Source organism: Manacus candei, unplaced genomic scaffold, assembly GCF_025592945.1.
Source record: "Manacus candei isolate 608988 ecotype Guabito, Panama unplaced genomic scaffold, ASM2559294v1 h1tg000084l, whole genome shotgun sequence".
Lineage (NCBI taxonomy): Eukaryota > Metazoa > Chordata > Aves > Passeriformes > Pipridae > Manacus > Manacus candei.
This window is the reverse complement of record NW_026138132.1, coordinates 1,824,656-1,845,893: the sequence shown is the minus strand read 5'-3', so window position 1 is coordinate 1,845,893 and position 21,238 is coordinate 1,824,656. Positions and strand designations below refer to the sequence as shown.

Below are 21,238 nucleotides of genomic sequence, written 5' to 3'. Positions count from 1 at the left end.
CGCGCCTCTGTGCCCCGCCGGGACCCCGGGCAGTGGCTCCAGACCCCCCACAAAGTCCAGCTCAGGGAAAGGAGGGATGGGACTGGGAGGGGACAAGGTGCTGAGGCGGCCACGGGCAACCCTCCTGCCCTCGCCAGCTCACAGATCCACAGGAAAGTTTGGGATGGAAGGAGATCATCCAGTCCAACCCCCCTGCCCAGGCGGGGTCACCCGGAGCAGGTGGGGGCACATCCAGGTGGGTTTGGAATGTCTCCAGAGAGAGGGACTCCACCCTCTCCTTGGGCAGCTGTTCCAGGGCTCTGCCACCCTCAAGGGAAAGAAGCTTTTCCTCACGTTGTGGTTCGGTTTGTGGCCTTGTCCCATCGCTGGGCACCACTGGGAAGAGTCTGGCACCATCCTCTGGCATCCCTTGGAGAGATATTTGTGGTTAAGTTTATGGGCCATCACTCCTTGTCCTGCCGCTGAAAGGCTGAAACACTCCCGAATTCGGTGCCCTCTTTCCATCATCGGGACCGAAAACCCCTCTGGATGCAAAACCCCGGTGCCCGCCGCCATTCCTCCTGGAAACAGCTGCTCCAGAGCATCCCAGCCCCATCCTGACACCCTCACACCCACACTCTGCGCCGGCAGAGAGCTCGGGATGGAGGGGAGGCACGAGGGAGCACGCGGTGGGCGCGGGGGCCGTGTCACAGCCCACCCGCCATCTGCCACCGGCACGGGGACGCGCCGGAGGGAGCACGCGGTGGGCACGGCACGCGGTGGGCACGGCACACCGTGGGCACGGCACGTGGCACCCACCCACCCACACCAGGGTGCTGCTGGAGGGGTGAGATACAGCGCGTGTGTGTGTGGGGATGAGCTCTCGCCCGCAGAGTCCTGGGGGAATGGGGGGCTCTGACAGACCCCATCGCCCGTCACGGTGATCCCACCATCCCTGGGACACGGTCCGGCTGCTCCTTCAGAGTTGTTGGCTCTGCTCCATCAGAGCCCTGAGGATGGGGGTCCACCCCGAGGATGGGGGTCCATGCAGGGTGCTGGGGGCTCTCCCCCCAGTATTCCAGGCCCATTTTTTGGATGCCGTGGAAGCAAAGAGGCCGGGGCTGCCCCGCTCCAAGTACAAGGGTATTTATTTCATGGGTACAAGAGAGAGACAGCACCTTGTGTGTGTTTTGGGCTCTTCCCGGTTACTGGTTTGTACATTCAGAGCTTCGGCCGGGGCAGGGAAGGGCAGCAGGTCCCACTCGGCCCCCCCCAGCACCGGGGTGGGTGGTTGCCAGTGGGGACCCCCCCAGTGCCCCCCGTGCCGTGGGCGCCCGAGCCCCGGCGCCCCGTGCGAGCGTGTCTTGAGTGCTGAGGTTGGCTGTGTGCTCCTCCTCCGTGCAGTCTGTGCGGGGCAGCAGCGCTCCCCGCCTTCCTCCCTGCCCTCCTCCTCCTCCTCCTCCTCCCCTGCCCGCGGGGGGGGCCGGGACCCCCGGCCCTCATTTCCTCGTGTGCAGCGTGTCCTGGAACTTGGTGCTGGTGTAGCGAAGGTGGAAACCCTTCTTGTTGATGGTGTCGTCCGAGTGGAAGCGGATCATCACGGAGTCTCCGGCCGAGTAGATCTCCTCGGGGGGCTGCGAGGGCAAAGGAAGGGGTGCTCGGATCCGTGGGCATTCCCGGGATGTGTGGGCACGGTGGGAGGGAAGGGGTTTGCAGTGGGGAGGGTGCAAATCATTGCACCATCCTGAATTCCGACGGGGATTTCTCCGCGCTGCTCTGGCTCGGCCTCACCCATCACCCTACACCCTCACACCGCCCTAACCTTCCCTAATCCCAACCCTAACGCTGATCCAACCCCACATCACGTTCCCCCTTCCTCCCCAGCTCACCCCGGAGCCGCAGAAGCGGCCGAGGCGCGGGGCCGTCCCGTCGTAGCCGTCGAAGAGCTCCATGTAGTCGTATCCGCAGTCGGCTTCCTCCTCGATCTCAAAGGTCTGGAAGATGAGCTCCACGCCGAACCCCTCCTCCGCCATGATCACCCACTCGCAGTCCGAGCCCCCCGGGTAGTTGTTGTCCCCGAATTGTGCGTGGGAATACAAGTCCTTGGTCTTCACCTCGGCACGGACCTGGCCCCCGCACACTGGGGGAGAAGCCGGGGTTTAGGGGCAGCCACGCTCTCCCCACGCCCCACGGCCACATTTCCCAGCCCCACGGCGCTACCTGTGGTGTGGGTGGCCTCGAATCCCTTCTTCTGGACGGAGTTGTCGGAGACAAACTTGAGGAACATCTTGTTGCCCGAGGAGACGATGGGCTCGGGCTCCTTGGCCCCGCAGAAGCGGCCGAGCGCCGGGGCCTTGGCGTCCTTCCCGTCGTAGATCTCCAGGTGGTCGTAGGCGCATTCCTGCTGCGCCTCCACGTCCAGCTCCGAGAAGGTCTGTGGAAGGTGACGGATGGAGTTGCTGGCGCTCAGTGGGGCTCGGTGGAGGGCACCCCAGCGCTTCCCACCCCCCAGTCCCTACCAGCTTGACGCGGTGCCCCGGCGTGGTGCTGATGGCCCAGGTACACTCCTTCTTACTGGGGTATTTGTCGGGCCAGTTGGGGCTGGTGATGGTCCCGGAGATGGATGTCACCTTGTGGTCACAGCCGGCTGGCAGGACAACGGAAAGGGTCACAGATGCATGGAATGGGGGCGTCCCACAGGGACGGGGTGCGGGCTGGACCCACCTTCCTTGCAGTCATGCTTGTTGTCGTGCAGCACGAAGCCGCTGCGGCACTGGCACTCGTAGCTGCCGAAGGAGTTGAGGCACTCGTGCTGGCAGCCCCCGTTGTTCTTGGAGCACTCATCCTTGTCTGGGAGAGAGCAGAGGCATCACTGAGCGGGGTGGGAAAACCCTGGAATGGGGTATTCCAGCCTGGCACGGCACCCCGGCCCCCCAGCCCCACGCCCTCCGCCGAGCACCCAGCCAAGCAAGCGCCCACGGCCAGCAGCAAGCAGAGCTCCAGCGTCCTGCTCCCCAATCCAGCCCCATGCAGGGATGGGATGGGTCCTCCTCTCCCGTGGGCTCACCCATGGGTGCCACCATTACCTGCTGCTGGGACGGACGGGGTGAGGGGGGAGGCAGAAAAACACACAGTGACAACCAAAGGTGCACAAGAAAAGACCAGGACGCGGGAGGTCCCTCTTTACTCATCGATAGGAGATGTCACAGACACGGTAAAAATCGGAGGGGTGGGGTGGGGGGGAAGGAAAAAAAAAAAAAAACCAAGGTCAGCCGGTAAACGACAAAAAAAACAAGGGGACGGGGTGCTTGGAAATTAAAAAAAAAAAAAAATTAAAAAAAGTAAAAAAAAAAAAAATTAAAAATAAGGTCAACAACCAGTTCTGTCAAGCAAAAGGCTGCCGGGGGGCCGGCGGCACGGCTCGGCTCGGTCCCGCCGTGCTCCCGCACGGCTCCGGGGCCGCGGCGTTCCTGAGAAAGATGGAGAGGAGGGAGCGGCTCAGGACGGGCCCCGCAGCCGCTTCTGCAGGCGGAACTTCAGGCCGGGCGGGCGAGATTTCGGGGGCTGCAGCTGCTGCTTCTTCTCTGCAAAGAGAGAGGGAGAGAAGGGGGGGAGCGATGGGGGCGTGGGGGCGGCGGGGTCGCGGGGAGGGGGGGGCATGCGGAGCGGCAGCCGGGGAAGCAGCAGCGAGGGGGACACCCCGGGAGCCCCCTCGGCAGCCCGGGGCGAGCGGCTCTGCGGGGAGGAAGAGGAGGAGGAGGAGGAGGAGGCGCGGGGCTGGCTCCGGGAGGATGAGGGTGGGCTTTGTGGGGGTTCCTGGGGGTGTCCAGTCTGGGAATGGCAGTGGAGGGGTCCGGGGTCACCCCTTGCTGGCCGAGCTGACCTCCCATCCCACCACAGTTCCCAGGGTCCCTGTCACCGATGTCTCAGCATCCCCCCCTCCCGAGATGCTCCACATCCCATTTTTTCTCCCCCTCGCTCCCCCTCCCCGCAGGGTGGTGGTTTGGGGAGTGGGAACCAGCAGCAAGCGGCACCAGCCCCCCCCAGCATCCCACTGTGCCAGACAGGAGCATCCCTCCTGGAGCCAGCAGCGAGGGGGGCCCTGCCCCAGCCCCCCCCGGAGGCCGTAACCTGACAGTCTCCTACGTCTGAGGGAGGAAGCGAGGCGGGAAGGCCCGTTTGGGGATGGGAAGGGGCTTCTGGGCTCAGAGCAGCTCCAGCACCGGGGGAGGGAGGGAGCCTGGGCGGGCGAGACAAGAGCAGAGGAGAGTTGGCAGCGGAAAGAAGCCCATCGGGTCGGTGTCTTTAGCCATCCTTTATTCCAACCAGCTTGCTCGCCCGGCATCCACCCGTGCGCTCACCACCGCTCTCCCCCGCGGGCATCCCACGGCCCCTGGCTGATCCTGCAGCCCCCCCGGCGCCTCTCCCCCCGCTGCTGAGACCCCCCCTGTGCCGGGGCTGGGCCGAGAGCCGGGGGCACTCACCTGGGTGCCGACACCGTGGCGGATTCCCGGGCGGACACATCCTTACGCGCGGAGCCCACGGAGCCGGCTCCTGCCTCCTGGAGCCCCGGCCCGCGAGGAGGAGGAGGAGGAGGAGAAGGAGGAAGGGGCCATGTCTTCACCGGGGGAAAACAGGCACCCAGGCTGCCCTTGGCACCGAGGGATGAGGCTCGTCCGGAGCGCAGGGACCCTCCGCGGCTAAAAAGGCGCCGCACGGGAGATGTTTTGCCCCGGGGACGGCCGGGAGCGACCCCGGGGGGGGGACCAGAGGAGGGGCCTCTGTGTGGCAGAGTCCTCCAGGGTGGTCCTGCTGCCGGGAAAGCCCGAGACCTGGGTGTGGAGAGGTGGAGGAGAGGGTTTGGTGGGCTGGGGTTGGGGCAGCCCCTACAGGATCACCGCACATCCCGGTGGGATGAGGAGAAGGAGGGAAAAGGGGAGAGGGGACGAGCCCGGAGCGTGGTGCAGGGGACACTCACCCGGCTGTCCCGTGGTCCCGCTCGGCCACCGGGCTTCCCCAGGGAATCACTTTGTGGAGGGTGCCGGCTCCCGACGGCTGGGCCCCCTGGGCCGCCCTACTTGCCTTGGTTTTAATTAAACAAATAAAGCAAAGACACTCGACCCCCGCTCCGGGGAGCCCCCCCGGGGACTTCAGGGGATGCCAGTCCCGCTGCTCCTGCAGCCAGGTGGCCACAATGCCCCACAAAAACGGCCTTGACGGGGCCAAAATGCAGCAGGAGGGGTCTGGGAGGTGCTGCCAGTCGCTCAAGGTCGGGATGGTGCCCAGGGCACTGTGCCACACCGAGGGGACCCTCTCTTGCACGAGGGCCCCGTGGCAGCCCCCAGCCCCGGGGTCCAGCCCTGGGTGATGCTGCATCCAGCGTTATATTCCAGGTGCCCATCCCTACCCCCCTGAGACCCATCCAAAGGCGACACCACCTCCTGGAGGGGTGGCCCGGGAGAGGAGGGCGGACCGTGGAGCAGACAGGGATAGGCAGGTAATGGTTTTTGGGAGGAGGGAATTGCCCCGGAGGGCTGAGAGGCGGCCGGATGCCGATCCCGGGGAGCGGAGGAAGCCGGTGCCGTGCAGCGTAGCGGGGAGCAGCAGCGCAGCAGAGCGGGGTGTCACCGTCCCCCCACCCCAGCAGCGCCACCTGAGGGGTGCAGCACCCGGGGCCCAGCACATCCCTGTACCCAGCTGGCCCCCCAGCACCCCCTGGAAATCTGGGGGCCTCCCGAGAGCACCCCCGCCGCTGAACTAGGACCCAGTTATCCCCCCAAAAAGAAGGGAAAACTTCCCAAAATGTGCCGCCAGGCAGGCTGACCGAGGCTGGGAGGGTTCAGACCCCACAGGGGTCACCCCACCACCGGGCTGGGACCGGGGGGCTGCACCCCCAGCGCGGGCGAGGGGAGCGTTAGCGGCGGTTTGGGGGCGCGGGGAGGGTCTGCGGGGTGAGGGAGGGCACGGGACGCCCGTGCCGGGGCCGGGCGGCTCTACCTGAGAAGAAATGGGCTTTGAAGCCCTTTTTGGAGACGGTGTTGTCGGACTTGAACTCGATCCTCATGTTGTTGTACTGCGAGGTGATCACGTCGGGCTTCTCGGCGCCGCAGAACTTGCCGTGCAGTTTGGAGTCGGCCGTCAGCCCGCTGCGCACCTCCACGAAGTCGTACTTGCACACCTGGGGGGGCACAAAGCCGTGTCTGCACCCCCTGGGAGGGCGGCACAGGCGTGGAACACGGGGCTGGGGACACGGCAGTGCCACCCCGGGGGTGGTTCCCCAGCAGCGCCCGCCGCCGACTCACGTCGTTGCCCTCGGTCTCGAAGAAGTCGAACTGGAGGGAGATGCGGTACTGGGTGGGGGCCACCAGCTGCCAGATGCAGTTCTTGTTGGGGGGGTATTCCTTGGGCCACCCCGGGCTGGTGATGGAGCCGTTGAGCTTGGTGAGGAAACCTCCGCAGGCGGCTGCAGGGCGGGAGGCACCCGGCGCCCGTCACCTCCCCGGGCTCCGCGGGGTTAGGGACGCTGCGAGGGGCGTCGGGGGGCGTTGGGGTGTTTTAGGGGGTCACTCACCCTCGCAGCGGCGCTTGTCGGTTGCCAGCTCATAGCCAGGGTCACAGGCACACTTGTAGCTGCCCAGGGTGTTGACGCAGCGCTGCTCGCAGCCGCCGTTGTTGGGCCGGGAGCACTCGTCCATCTCTGGGCAGGGCGGGGCGGGATGAGCAGGAAAAGGGGCCGTGACCCCTCTCAGCAAACCCCCCCGGAGCGTCCCCCGCACCTTTGAAGAAGTTGACGGCGAAACCCGCCTTGTTGATGGAGCCGTCGGAGACGAATTTCATCCAGAGCTTGTTGGAGGTGCTCTTGATGTCGTCGGGCTTGTCGTAGCCGCAGTAGCGGCCGATGAGGCTGCTCGACTCAGTGCTGCCATCCCGGATCTCCAGGTAGTCGTAGGCACAGCTGTCGTGCCGCTCGATCTGGTGGGAGGGGTGTTAGGCAGGGGAGGGTCTCGGCCCCAGCACCCCCGAACCCTCCCCGCTGCCCACGCACCGAGGGAAGGAGCTGCGTGGGGAAACTGAGGCAGGGAGGCAGCACGGGGGGATGTGGAGCCAGGAAGGGCAGCCCCCGGCCTGTCCTGGGGGGAGCACCGGGCTGGGGAGACCTCCCCCTGTCCCAGTCTGGGGGAAATGCTGACCCACCTCGAAGGACTGGAAGGTCAATCCCACGTGGAAGCCCTCGGAGACGGTGATTTTCCAGACGCACACCTTGCTGGGCCGATAGTCGTCGGGGTAGTTGGGGGACTGGATGTGCCCGTTGTCCTTCTTCACGTCCCCCCCACAGATGGCTGGAAGGGAGGAGCAGCGGCCTGAGCCCCCCCCGGCCCTCGCACTGACCCCCTGCCCCCCCCTGCTCCCCCCTACCTTCGTAGACAGCGAAGAATCCTTTGCCCACCCAGTTGCTGCTGCTCCGGAACTCGACCCAGAGGCGGCTGTCGGTGGAGATGATGGGCTCGGGCAGCTTGTTCCCGCAGAACCTGCCTGGGGAGGAAGGCGTGCTGGGCTTCTGCTGGCCAGGAACCCTCCTCTTCCTCACCACTCCCTCCTCTTCCTCCCAGCCATCCCCTCCTGGTGCCCCCCGTGCCCCTTTCCAGCCTAAAGCCAAAGCGCTGCTTCTCCCTCTCCAGCTTTTCTGGCAGTTTCACTTCGACTGGTTGTTCCAGGCTCAGCTGGGATTTGGGGAACATCCAGCTCATGGGGACGGGACCGGGATCCTGGAATCTCCCTGGGGAACATCCAGCTCATGGGGATGGGACCGGGATCTTGGAATCTCCCTGGGGAACATCATGGGGATGGGACTGGGATATTGGCAACTCTTGGGAACATTACAGGGACGGGACCAGGATCCTGGAATCTCCCTGGGGAATATCCAGCTCATGGGGATGGGACTGGGATCCTGGAATCTCCCCAGGGAACATCCAGCTCATGGGGATGGGACTGGGATCCTGGAATCTCCCCAGGGAACATCCAGCTTATAGGGATGGGACTGGGATCCTGGAATCTCCCCAGGGAACATCCAGCTTATAGGGATGGGACTGGGATCCTGGAATCTCCCTGGGGAACATCCAGTTCATGGGGATGGGACTGGGATCCTGGAATCTCCCTGGGCAGAGCTGTGCCAGCCAGCTGGATCACCCAGGCTGGTTTCACTGGTGTGGGGGCCAAACTGGGAGCTCCGTTCACCCCAGTAACCCCTCTGGGGGTTAGTTCTCCCCACCCCAGGACTCTGGAACATCAGTCAGGCAGGGATAGGGGCCGAGGGGAGCCCCTGGTCCCGGTGCTGGAGCGTTCCCGGTGGGCAGGAGGAGCAGGCAGGAGGCCCCGGGTTGTTACCTCGCAGCGTGGCCTTTCTCCAGAACCCGTCTCTCACCTCCACGTAGTCGTACCAGCACAGCCGGCTTCGGTACAGGTCCAGGGTGGTGAAATTCAGGATGATCTGAGGTTGGGAAGGAGCAGGAAGAGCGTGGGGTGAGCCCCCCCCGCGCCCCCTCTGCTGGGAGCCGGCGGGAGCCCCCGGACCTGCTCTGCCCGGAGCATCCCGGCCCACAGAGGGATGCTGGGATTAGGGACACCGGGAAAAAAGGGTGGGAGATGTGGGGAGGAGGGAGAGGAGGGCTGGGAGGAGGTGGTACCTTCTCTCCGGGGGTGACCGAGATCCTCCAGACGCAGTGCATGTGGGCAGAGTATCCATTGGGGAATTCCGGGGAGGAGAAGTTGCCCTGGCTGTCCTGGAGTGTCTCCCCGCAGGCTACGAAGGAGAAAAAGTGAAAGTCAGACCCCCGGGGGAAGCCTCCCAGCCCCGCTGTGCCCTTTTCCCATTCAGACTCCCAGCCCTGAGGACTCAAAAAACAACCCCCACATCAGCACCTCGCCGGTGCATCCCCGAAACCTCCGGGGCTCCTGGCAGCCCTCCCAGCCCCGCGTTCACCGCAGGAGCCATCCCGGCCCCCTCTCCGTGTCCCGGCCCGGCTCCACGCCCGAGCTCCGGGCAGGTTTTCCGCGGCTGGAGCCGGCCCAGCGCTGCCATCTGGGAGCCACATGATGCCGGGGAAGCGGCACACGGAGCTTTGCAGGGGCCAAGGCAGCCTCCCCCCCTCCCCGACCTCCCCTCCCGTCGCTGAAAGGTGAAACGGTGCGAAAAAAGGGCCGTTTCAAACCCGGGCTCGCTGCCTTTCCCCCCCCCCCCTCCTCTCCTTTCTTTACAGTGGAAAACAAAAGAGATCCAGAGAGAGCTTTTTGGGGAGGTTTCCTTCTTTTTTTTTTTTTTTTTTTTTCCCCTCTCCTCTTTTCCTCGCTCCGAACTAATCGCTTTTCCTGCTTTCCCCCCCCCAACCTCTCCTCCCCCCGTAGCCCCCGAGGGCGGCGGGGGCCGTGGGGCCCCTCACAAAGGCGTCCCTCTCTTCCACGGGGCCGCTAATTAGCCGCTGGCTAATCAGCGCGTGCGGGGAGCCAAACTCCTCGCAGATGTGTTTGTTTGCCAGTGCCGGCCCCCCCGGAGCACGTGCCTGTCGCCGGGGGGGGGGGACTCGTGCCAGCCCCCTCCCCACCGTGCCCGGGGCGATGGTGCCCTTCAAGGTGCCAACGCCTTGTGCTGGATGCTGGGGTGGGATGGAGGAGGGTCTCGGAGGAGGGTTTGCTCCCAGAGGGTGCTGCGTGGTCAGGGGGTGCTCTCAGGGGGTGCTCTGCTCTTCAGGGATGCTCTCAGGGGGTTTTTTTTGGGAGGGGGGGATGCTCTTCTCTTGGAGGATGCTCTTTGTGGAGGGATGGTCTTTGGAGGATTTTTTGGGGGGAGGTGCTCTTTGGAGGATGTTTTTGGAGAGGTGCCTTTTGGAGGATGATTTTTGGAGGGGACAATCTTGGGAGATTCTCTTCTCTTGAAGGATGCTCTTGGGGGGGATGCTCTGGGTGGGAGAAGCTCTTCTGAGGATTTTTTGGGGGGATGCTCTTGGGGATGTCCTTGGAGGATTCTCTTCAGGGGGATCACCCTTTGGGGGATTTTTTTTTAGGGGAATACTCTGGGGGGGGATGCTCTTTGGGGGGTGCTTTTGGGAGATGCTCTTTTGGGGGATGCTCTCGGAGGACGGTCTAGAGAGGATTTTTTGGAGGGATGCTCTTTGAGGGATTCTCTTGGAGGATGCTCTGGGGGGGACGCTCTTTTGAGGATTTTTTTTTGCAGGGGATGCTCCCTGGGGGATTTTTTTAGGAGAATGCTCTGGGGAGATGCCCTTTTCTCAGAGGAGCAGCAGGAGAGGGCAGCCGAGGACACCTCTGCTCTCATGAGCAGAGCCCCGGGGCTCACCGAGCTCTTGCATCCAAATTCTGCTCACAACCCCCCCAAAAATGCCACGGATGGCAAAAGGCACCTTGTGTGCTCCTCACAGGGCAGGGAGGACCCCAAAAATCAACTGGAAAGAGAGAATCCACACATCCTTTGGCAAGTTTTGGGGCGAAGCAGAGCAGTTTCTGAGAGATACACCCCCAGGCGTGCTCCCCCCCGGCAGTGACAGGGCAGGGGACGCTCCCCCAGGCAGGGGACGGTCACCTGGGCAGGGATCACTCACCTGGGCAGGGGTCACTCACCTGGGCAGGGGTCACTCACCTGGGCAGCGGTAGAGCTTGCGGGCCTGGGCGATGTCCCCTTTGCTGAGCCGTGTCCTCTGGCCGATGGCCGGCCGGACGCCGTTCACGTCGTACTTGGGCAGGATGGTGTCCAGGAAGATGCCCCTGGGACAGGAGGAGGCTGAGCCGGGTGGGAATCCCCGGCCCTGCGGCCGCTCCCCGAGAGGAAGGATGCTAAAAGCAGCCCGGCTAATTAAAAGCAGCCCGGCTAATTAAAGCCTGCGGGCCCGGTGAGTCAGAGGGGATGTGTCCCCAGTGGAGGTGACCGCAGGGACAATTCCCTGCTCTGGAATGGGACACTGCAGGGCCTCATCCTTGCTCTGAGGGAGTTAACCCTGTGAGAGCTGCTGACTGTCCCCTGGGGCTGGGGATGCTGTGACACTGCCCCCAGGACATGAGGGGACACAAGGCCGAGCCCCCCCGGGGCAGGTACCTGGAGAAGGTGTTCCTGGCGTAGTGCATGATGCTGTCGAAGTCATAAGTCTCCCCCAGCGACTCCACCTCCTCCGGCTCCATCTTCAGGAAGTTGTATTCCTGCCCTGGGAAAACAGGACGGGGATACACTCAGGGGGGACCCCAACTCCGCCAGCACCCCGTGGCAGCGATGATGATGCTGATGATGATGATGATGATGATGATGATGATGAGGAGGAGGAGGAGGAGGAGGAGGGAGGCTCATCCCTACCTGGCTGGATGTTCTCCCGGATGATGGAGACGTGGTCATCCCGGTCGGGGCGCGTGTGCTCGTGCCAGAACCCGATGACGTGGCCCAGCTCGTGCACCACGATGCCGAACTTGTCGCAGTTCTTGCCGATGGAGATGGCCTGGGGTCCCCCTCCCCGGCGGCCCACGTAGGAACAGCACCTGGGGGGGGGGGCACTGGGTGAGTCCTGACCCTCCAGGGAGACCAGCCTGGGACTGTGGGAATCCCTGGCTGCTGCTGGGAATCCTCCCTGCTGCTGGAACTTCAGCCATCCTGCCCAGGCGGGGAGCTCGAGCCTCCAGCCTCAGCTTTCCTGGGAGCTGGGAGAGCTCAGCTCCTGCCCCTGGGCTGCCTGGCATGGGATGGCATGGCATGGCAGCCCCAAATCCAGCCCTAAACCCACCCCAAAGCCCAGGGTCCCATCCTGCTCGGTGGAGGGACCCTGCCTGTGCCCTGCAGCCGAGCTGGCCCAGCCCTGCGTTCTGGACCCGGGCTCAGGGTTTGCACCCACGCAGGGGCTCCCATTCCAGGGGAAATCCTTCTCCTAACCACCATCTGCTTGGCTGGGGCCGTGCCCTGACGCGTGAAGACGCCGAGCTCGTCCAAACCCCTGTTTCCTTTGGCCCCGGCCCCGCCTCAAGCCCGGGCTGGTTCCTCACCACCGACCTCAGCCCCCGGCGGCAGCTCCAACACCTCCTGCACCCCACCCAGACCCAAAACCCACGGGGCAGGTGGCCCTGGAGCACCCCCTGGCCCCCCCCGGATGTACCCGCAGGGTCTGTAGGTGAACACGATGTAGCTGTCCTCGTCGTTGCGCTCCAGGAAGGTGACACAGGTGTGCTTCTCCCAGTGCCGCATCGCCTGCCGGAATATGGCTCGCTGGCTGCCTGCGGAGGGGCGGCGGGGGCCGTCAGCCCGGCTGGGGGGGGGGGGCTGAGGCACGTGGGGGGGGATCAGAGCACCCCCCCAGCCCGCACTCACCGCTGAAGTTGCCGCTGATGACGTAGGGGATGACCCCGTCCGGCCACACTCGCTCCGGCCGGGACGTGGCTGCCCGGCGGCTCCGCTGCCGGCCCCGGCTGCGCCGAGGGCGGCCCGGCCGGGGGCTGGTGGAGTTGCTGCCTGCGGGGGAAGGGGGTTCAGCGTGGGCAGCCCCCCACCATGGGGGGAGCAGAGGTGGGTGGAGGGGCTTTGGGGGTGCGGCGGTACCTGAGGAGTTGGAGGGCAGGCGGGTGACGGTGTGACGGGACAGGTCCACCACCCGGTCCACCTGGAAGAGCCGCAGGTCCTCCTCGTCCAGGGCGATGTCGCCCAGGAAGGCGGCTGGGAGGGGAGGAGGAGGTGTGAACCACACCATTTATGTGCCAGGGGACCCCCAACAGGTGCCTCTCCCCAGCTCCCCCACACCTGGCAAGCCCCGAAGAGGAAGGCAAACCCTTCTTCCTCCTCCTCATCCTCCTCCCTCTCGCTCTCAACTGAGCGTGCTGCGTGGCTCCCCCCTCTCCCCTGCAGCTGGAGCCAGCCCTGCGCTCACATCTGGATTGCATAAAGCCCATCCATCACTTTTCAGGGTTTCTATCATTATTTGTGTTGCAAAACTGCCTCTTTTTTTTCTTTTTTCCCCCCCACTTTGGTGGGTTTAGGACCCCCTTCCCGCCCAGCTCCTGCTCCCCCAGCCCGCTGCGAGCTCCGACAGCCCCGGGATGCTCCAACGACCTCTGAGTCATCTGCCAGCGCAGAGCGAAGCCATATGGCCCGGGAAGCTCCTGCTGCGCCCAGCGCCCGCAGGAACGGAGCAGGAATGAGGCAGGAACGGAGCAGGAACGAGGCAGGAACGGAGCAGGAATGAGGCAGGAACGGAGCAGGAATGAGGCAGGAACGGAGCAGCAACGGGACCGGCCGTGTGCCAGGGCTGGGAGCCCCGCTCCAGCACCGGGGAGGGCTGAGATGCTCCAGCACCACAGGGCTGGAGGGCATAACCCTGCACAGCCCTTCCTCCTCCTCCTCTTCCTCCTGCCTCCCCCTCCGTGACTCAACCCCGCGGCTCCCGGCGCCTGGCCGGCCCCGATCCCTGGGGATCCGGCTCCTGCGGAAACGCCGTGGCCGGAGCGCGAGGGCTGGCGGAGGTCACGTCGAGGCCGTGGTGGGGTGGAGAGGGGTTCCTCACTGGATTTTGGGGTACTCGGGCTGAGCAGAGGGTCCCGGGCACCCCCTGCCCTCGCCACCCCCCGGGAGGGGCGGTGATGGGGAGTGGGGCGGCTGGAGCAGCTCAGGGCACGAGGGCGAGCGCTGCCAAGGTCGCGCTCCAAGCAATTAGCAAATGGATCCCAAAAGAGCCACTAATTATCAAGACAAGGCGGGACAATCGGGATAACGCTGAGAGGTCCAAAACAACCGGCGCGGGGTGAGAGGAGCAGCCACGGGATCAGAGGAACAGGCTGGATCCCATCCCTTGGCGTGGCACCGAGCCCAGACCCCACGTCGGTGGAAAAGCCACGTTTTGGGTCCGTCCCCAGCGCTGACCCGGGGGGTGAATCCCATCGGGGGAAGCTCCAGGGTGGAGAGCAGACCTGCGGCAGCGCCGAGGGAAGAGCAAACAAGCCGGGGCCGGCACCTCCCCTGGCAGCGACCTGCGGCTGGCACGGCCAGGCTGCAATTTGAGGGCAGAGCAGAGGCAGGAGCCGGGCCCGGCCTCCCCGCACCCTCCCCGGGGCCGGGAGAGACGTGTCCGAACGGGCAGCGCGGGGGAGGACCAGGGCCGGGGAGAGGGACGAGCGTCCCGTGCCAAGAGCTGCATGGAAAGACAAGGGAAAGTAAGCTCGCTTACAGCCGAGCAAGCGCCGGCGGAGCCAAGTGATATAGAAACCATATGTGAGGGATTTGGGAGACGTGAGAGAGCCGGGCAGGCCAGCCCGGGGACGTGGGGTTGGTTTTCCCGGTGGCTCGAGGCGGCTTGGCTTCCCCCAAAAAAAAACCAAAAAACCCCAGCCCACGGGGGAAGGTGTTTTGCTGCTCCTGGAGGGGCCAGAGGAGCCGTGGGGGTGGCCCGGCAGCGATCCCTGTACGGACACGTCGGGGACAAGCCCAGAGTGTTGGATTGAGAAACTTCCAGGTTGGTTTGGGCTCTGGTCACGTCCTCCTCCCACTCGCTCCCTGTGCACCCGCGGCAGGAGGTGACACGTGGGTTGTTCTGGGGGGGGGTCTCTGCTGATCAACCCCCACTCCAGATGCTGTAAACCCCCCCCCAAGGGGTTTCTTCGAGGATGCTGCCACATTGCTGCCACTTGTCCCTTCCCTGTTTGTGTCACATGCTCCCTCTGAGGTGGAGGGGACCCCCTGAAAGAGAAGGGGACCCTCTGCAAGTGAAAGGGACCCTCTTCAAGTGAAGGGGACTCTCTGCAAGTGAAGGGGACCCCCTGAACGTGGGGGTCTCATGGGCAGGAGAGGTCTCAGCCTCTGCTTGGCAGAACACAGGTTGGAGCAGGAGGGAAACCCGTCACACCTCCAGCACCCGTTCCCTGCATCAAACACCCTCATCCCGCCGGCTCACGGCGCTCAGGAGACCCCAAACCACAGGACAAAGGTCTCCAGCCATTCCCACAGGGATCCCCGTGTCCCTGAGCAGTCCCCAGCCTGGCAGCCCATGGGCTGTGCCGCGGGGGCCGCTCTCTGCTCGGCCACAGAGGTATCGGGGGCAAGGTCCGAGCCACGGCGGTGCCAGCGGGGGACACACGATGCCAGCGGGACAGCCGTGATGCCAGCAGGGAGGATGCAATGCCAGCGGGAGGGATGCAGTGCCAGCAGGGCAGCAGCTCCAAGGCCAGGCGTGGGGCACGGTGGCCCCACCGCCACCCCTGTCAGCCGGGCGAGGAGCGGGACAGGGAGCGGGGCAGGGAGAGCGGGATGACACCAGCTCCGTCCAGGCACGTCCCTCCCACCCCCCAGAACGCAACCAGCCATGTGGGACCTGAGAGGAGGCTCCCACGGAGCTCTTCCCACCCCCCTTTCAGCCGGGAGATAGCTCAGCCCTCCGCTGTTGTTTGACTTTTTGTGCTGTGTTTTCTTTCGGGTTCTTGGAACGGTGACGTAACCCCGGGGCTGAAGCTTTAGACAAACAAGGTTCTTCAGCAGGACCTGGGCCAACCCCCCTCAGCACCTCATCCCGATCCTACAGGCACCTCCTGGCCCGCTGGCTGTCCCTGGAGGGTCCCCGTCCCCCCCTGCCTGGGATGCAGGAGCTCAGCATCCTCCCTCCCGCTGAGCGAGGCACAGCAGGGCAGAGGGACACCCACGGGCCTGACCTCCCCGACATCGCTGGGATTTTGGGATGAGCCTGACCTCGGGCTCCACCAAGGTTGGGAACCGTGTCGCAGGGGAAAAAAAAAATCAGCTGAAATGAGCGGCGGGAAAGGGCCGGGGCGCGAACGCGATGTTCTGGTGAGCAGGGAAAAGCAAACAGAGCCGTGGGGGGGCCTTGGCAGGGCAGATAAACAGGACAGGATCATATTCCAGGTCAGTCTGGGGCAAAGGAGGCTCCGTGCGTGGCACAGAGCAGGAGGGACCCTCATCCCTCTGCAGGCACTGCCAGGCCTCGAAGGGCACCGGGCAGGAGAGACCCTCATCCCTGCGCGGGTCCCACCAAAGGGCACCAGGCAGGAGGGACCCTCACCCCTGCATGGGTCCCACCGACCCTCAAAGGGCAGGATGGGAAGGATGGGAAGCATCCCCTCAGCCCAGCTTTCCCTCCCTGGCTCGGCAGCTCCATCCCAGCTGCTCCGAGTCCTCCTGTGGTGCCAATCCACGAGCGTCGCTCCCGGCGCAGGCAGGGTTTGGAGTGTGGAAGGAAGTAGGGAGAAAGCTGCTCTGCCCCGGCCGGGAACGGGCTTGAGGGCAGCCGTTCCATAGGTGTATCCCGGCCTCCGCCGAGCTGCCGGGCTGTAAAGCCGCGGGAGTCACGGGAGCAGCATCCCACTGGCTCGCAGAGCCGTTAAATATGTGAGGAATGCTCATCGCACCGCCCCTCGCCCCCGCACGGCCCAGCTGCGCGGCAAAACACCCCGGGGCCGCGGCCAGGCGAGCGGGGACCCCACTCGGCCGGGACCGGGGGGGTCTCGCTGGCCCCGGGGGTCTGCCCTGCCCGCAGAGCCCCGGGGAGGAGGTGTGGGTGTGCAGGCGGAGGGATGTGGAGTATCCCGGGGCTGTCGGGATGGGGAAGCAGCCAGGTCTCCCCCAGCTTCCCCCGGTGGCCCTGTGAGACCCCCAGGACAGCGGGGACAGGGTGGAGGAGAAGCAGTGCAGCCCCTCTCCCGGTGCCCCTCGCCGGAGAGAGGGAGCAGCCAGGCTGTAAACGCCGGGGCCAGGAATATTTGCTTTCCCAGAGCACCTTCCGAGCAGCACAGCAGGCACAAAGCAGGAATTCAAGCCTTGGAGGCCAAGGCTGGGAGCCAGGCCAGATCACAGCCCCTCTGCAGCCGGTGGGGAAACTGAGGCACGGGGGGATGGAGCTGGTCAGCACCAAGGGGCACCCCCAAAAGAGCCAGTCCTGCACTCAGCTGAGACCTCCCTGCCTCCTGCTTCCTGGCTGGAGCATCCTTATCCCACCTGGTGCACATCCAGCAGCTGAGGGAGGCAGAGATGCTCAAGCAGAGCATCCAAGGTGAAGGGAGGATCCCCACCTATCCCCACTTCCCCTCCGTGCATCCCTCGGTGGCTCAAGGCAATTCCCATCTCTGCCAACGCTTCCCTACAGCCAAATTCCCTCCCCAGCCCTGGGCACCGGGATTCAGGATCCGAATCCTCTGCCTGCTCCAGGGGATGAAATAAGCACCGTGGAGCCTCCAGTAAACACATGCCAGGTCAGCAAAAGGCTTCCAGGGGCAGGAAAGGTCCACCTCGGGGCAGGCTGGGAGTGGGAGGGATGGTTTGATCACTCCAGGGAAGGATTTTCCTTCTGCTCCTCTTCCGTGACAGCAAATGCAGGAGAAAGCCTCCTCCAGGGCTCGGCGTGGAGGATGCCAAACCTAAGGCATGTGGGAGCCCTGGGATGCCAGGAGTTGTGTGCAGGGAGCAGGATCTCCCTGTGTGCCCTCTCCAAAGCCAGGTCACTGAGGAAAACACATCCAGCAGCACAGATCCCTGTGAAAGGGAGAGCTGCCAGAAAGGAGAATATTTGGGAATTGCTCTGCCAAGGGGATGGGGGGGATTCGGTGCCACATTGGAGGGGAACCTGGTGGCACCTGGAACTGGAGCCCACTGGGGACAGGGATGTGCCCCAACACCCAGCTCTGGACACGTGGGGTATCCCGGGATCTCAGGGCACTGTGCCTGTCCCTGTGCCTGGCTCTGCCAAAGGACACCAGCTCCAAGGGCTCCCAGACCTCTGGGTGTCATCCCCAGGGCTCTGGCTGCAAACATCCCCCTCCTTGTGCTTGCACCGTTCAATCCTGCCCCCACAGCCTCCCCCAGCACCCATTAACTCTTTCCAAAGGCTGTTCCCAGCTCCATAGTTGTGCCAATAAACCCTCCTGAGGCTTGAGATCTTCCCATTGCCTTTCCCACGTGCACAGAGGGGGGATTTGCCACGCAAGGCCCCCCTGGATCAACGGCACAGCAGTGACCAACACCCCTCCTGCAGCCAGGCCATGGGACAGGACCCCCTCTCCCCACAGCTCCGTGGGATGCAGTGGGATTCTGTTCTCCCCAGAAACCCTCAGCAAAGCCACGAGCAACCCGGAGGACACGTTCTCACCCGGAAAACACCCAGCACGGCACAGCCGAGATGCAAAAGATTTGGGGAACCGTGAGCCATCCCCCCTCCTTTCCCTCTATCCCTCCCCACGGCTTTGTTCTCCCCGGGGTCTCCCCGGGGCCACCCCATCCCTCCAACCATGTGTTTTCATGTGTTCCCATGTGTTTCCATGTGTTCCCATGTGTTTCCATGTGTTCCCATGTGTTTCCATGTGTTTCCCAGCCCCGGCTCGGCCGGCGGATAAAGCCTCAGGAAACGCCGTCTCCCCCCCTCTCCACGACCCGCCGGCGTGAATCAGCAGCCGGAGAGTTTCCCAGGAGCCGGGAAGGGAGGGCAGCGAGGAACGACCCCCCTCCCCTCCACCTCCATCCCACCCCGGCCTCGCCGTCTGCACCCCCCCGGGCCCCCCGCCGGAGCGTGCGGGTGATTACACAAAGATAAAGCAGATCCCGGGATCGGCCTGAGATTCCCAAGGTTTCCCGAGCCCTGAGCCGCAGGCCTCCTGCCGGCCCCGGCTCCGCGGGTGGATTTTTGCCCTGCATGAATAAGTGACATATAACGGCTGGAAAATATTTTTGGGCAGCCTGACAAGTGTGACTCCAACCAGTAGCCCGGGCTGGCTACGCCTGGAAAGTGTAATCTAGGTGAAATCTGGGCGGCTGGAGAACTCCAGGCACGGCTGGGAAGCTCATCCACCCGGGAAAGGGGGGCTCAGACCCCCAGCCCCATCCCTGCATCCCGTGGTTGTGCCGGGCGGGTGATGCTGAGCCCCCCAAGGGGAGGTGGGGGAGCAGATCCCCTCCAAAAACCCTCCCTGGGGGGGCTGTGTGAGCCCCCAGAGGGCTCTGCTCCCCCACATCCCCTCCCCTTGGTGATGGAATGCCAGGGGAGAGGACGTGCCAGCCCCCCCAGTTTAGCCAAGCACCCCAAAATGTGCGTGTGGAGCTGCACTCAGGGAGAAGGGTTGGCTCCATCCATCCCCGGGTGCTGGGGGCACCCGAGGGGGCCCAGCTTCCGTCACCAAACTGCTCAGCAACCCCCGTGGACCCCCTGGGATGAGCCACAACAAACGCTGGGGCCGCTCCTCCAGCACGGCCGGGGGGGCTGTGGGAGCGATTCCAGCTGCCTTTCCCAACCGGAGGCACGACCCGGACCCGACCCGGCGGCTGCTCCCGGGCACCGAGACCTGGATATCCTGCTGACCGGGTGAGGGGAAACCGGGGCCACGGCTGATTCCTCCCTCCCTGGCTGCCCCGGGGGCTGGTCCGAGGGCTGGATCTCCCGTTTTGGCATCCTTGGAAGCGACGCGGCGGCACGGGCGGCTCTTCCCTTTCCGCTGGCACCGGTGCAGACAGGGTGGCATCACCGAGGTGGCTGGCGAGCCACGGCCTCAGGACACCTCTGGCGTGAGCTGTGCCAAGGAATCCAAATCCCTCTCTCGCTGCTTCCCTCCCTGGAGCAGCGGCGGCAGCAAAGCCTCAGTGCTCGGCTGCTCCTGGCACTGCCCCAACCTCGGGGAGGGTCTCAACGCCCCAAAATTAAAACAAACCCGCACATGGGATGCCATGGGGGGGGGTCAGGGTGATGCCAAGGCGATGCCAGGCAGGGCTCCAGCTCCAGCTCCCACCTTTGGACCTCACCAGCCCGGCCCTGCGGGTCCCAACGGGGGGAAATCCGTGGCTCGTGCGATGCGTGGCAGGGCCTGATCCCCCCCCCCACCTCACCCCCCCTCCAGGCTCCCGGGGAAGAGCTGCCGTAATTAAATTAGTCACATAAGGATCTCATAAAGGCCAGGACGGGAATGGGGAGGGGGGAACAGCCGGCCCCGAGAGGAGACTCCAGGAGGGGTCCTGGGGCGAACAGGAGCGGGGCGAGGAGGGGCCACCGGGAAGGCCACCGCTAATTAGTCCGGCTCGTCAGAGGGTGAAGCGTCGTCTCTCCCCGCTCAGCTGGAGGAAGCGGGAGAGGAGGGAAGGCTCCAGCCGGCTCTGCCCGGACGGTTTTGCAAGCCTTGCTGTTTCAGCCCGGGAGGGCAGGAAGGGAAGGATTTTTGGCCAGAAAAAGCCCTCGTGTAGACAGAGTTATATCAACAGCCGCCTTCCAGCGCAGACAATGCCAGTACAGAGAAACGTGATCCCCCGCCAGACCCCGGCCCTCGCGCCGGGCTCAGCCCTGCACGGCCCTCCCGTGCCTCAGTTTCCCCCCCCATGCCCCCCCAAAATCCCTCCATCCACTTTATCTCGCGCTGGAACACGGGGATTGTCGTCCCCCCCCCCGCAGCACCCAGTTTGTTCCCAGCCCTTCCAAAATCCGGGGAACAGCCCGGAACCCCCTGTCCCGGCACTGAGGGACCCCAGCCCGCGGGAGCACCTCCCGAGCTGAGCCCGGCCCGGGCGTCCTGGGGGGACGAGCTTTGGCTGCGGGTCGGGAGAGAGGAGGAAAGGCAAAGGGTGCAGAGTGTGGGTTCAGGGATGGGGGTGGGATGGGGGGTGGGATTGAGCCGGGGATGGGTCCTGGGATGGGCTGGGATGGTGAGGGGGGGGGGTGAAATGGGGGCTCCCCGCCGCCTTTGACAGCTGCCAGTACAGCCACGACGAGGGAGAGAAAGCGGGGCGCCGGGCCAGCCCCCCCTGCTCCTCACCCTAAGTACAACCAGATGCATCTCGGAGCGGGACCGGCCGCTGCTCCCCCCGTTCCTCCCATCCCGGGCAGCGGGGACTCCCCGGCCCCGGGGCCAGCGCGGGGCAGCGCTGCCAAGTTCCGCCGTGCAAAGCCCCGAAGTGTGTGCGGGGCACACTCGCCCTCGCTCACACTCGCTCACTTCCACATTCACTCCCACCGGCCCCCCCGCGCTCCCCTTTGTCCTCCCGCCCGCCCCCCGCCGCGCATCCCCCCCGCTCCTACCGGCTTTGCAGGGGTCCTTGTAGTCCAGGGGCTCCTCGTCCTCCTCCTCCTCTTCCTCCAGCACGTAGGAATAGTCCGGGAAGCGCAGGGCCCGGGCCAGGAGCAGGCAGAGGAGCAGCCCGCAGCTCCGCAGCCCGGCCATGGCTCCGGCCGGGTTTTTTTTTTCCTCTCTTCCCTCTTTCCTTCCCTTCTTCGCTCCTTTTTTTTTTTTTTCTTCCCTCGCTCTCTCTCTC

At 64.8% G+C, this 21,238-nt stretch overlaps 2 protein-coding genes across 8 annotated transcripts; both read right to left on the bottom strand.

Annotated features, from left to right (window-relative positions):
* Positions 1 to 1,109: 1,109 nt before the first annotated feature.
* On the bottom strand, positions 1,110 to 21,238 carry BMP1 (bone morphogenetic protein 1). Of its 7 annotated transcripts, XM_051811807.1 has the most exons (20): positions 21,006 to 21,238; positions 12,563 to 12,676; positions 12,335 to 12,475; positions 12,123 to 12,240; positions 11,336 to 11,514; positions 11,084 to 11,189; positions 10,631 to 10,755; positions 8,664 to 8,779; positions 8,365 to 8,467; positions 7,396 to 7,512; positions 7,174 to 7,319; positions 6,756 to 6,951; positions 6,551 to 6,676; positions 6,282 to 6,442; positions 5,977 to 6,157; positions 2,704 to 2,829; positions 2,499 to 2,626; positions 2,200 to 2,413; positions 1,869 to 2,119; positions 1,110 to 1,613 (listed from the first exon to the last, which is right to left on the bottom strand). In XM_051811807.1, the coding sequence occupies exons 1-20, from the start codon at positions 21,145 to 21,147 to the stop codon at positions 1,479 to 1,481; spliced, it is 2,925 nt and encodes a 974-aa protein (XP_051667767.1). In that variant the 5' UTR covers positions 21,148 to 21,238; the 3' UTR covers positions 1,110 to 1,478. The 7 variants fall into 7 exon arrangements, with proteins under 7 accessions (XP_051667767.1, XP_051667766.1, XP_051667768.1 ...); XM_051811806.1 differs by having other exon boundaries at positions 12,335 to 12,676; XM_051811808.1 differs by lacking the exons at positions 12,563 to 12,676; positions 21,006 to 21,238 and having other exon boundaries at positions 12,123 to 12,214; positions 12,335 to 12,397.
* LOC127481984 (collagen alpha-2(I) chain-like) lies at positions 3,570 to 5,966 on the bottom strand. The gene is made up of 3 exons (XM_051811906.1): positions 4,958 to 5,966; positions 4,464 to 4,811; positions 3,570 to 4,219 (listed from the first exon to the last, which is right to left on the bottom strand). Exons 1-3 carry the CDS (start codon positions 5,353 to 5,355, stop codon positions 3,895 to 3,897), a joined length of 1,071 nt encoding a protein of 356 aa, XP_051667866.1. The 5' UTR covers positions 5,356 to 5,966; the 3' UTR covers positions 3,570 to 3,894.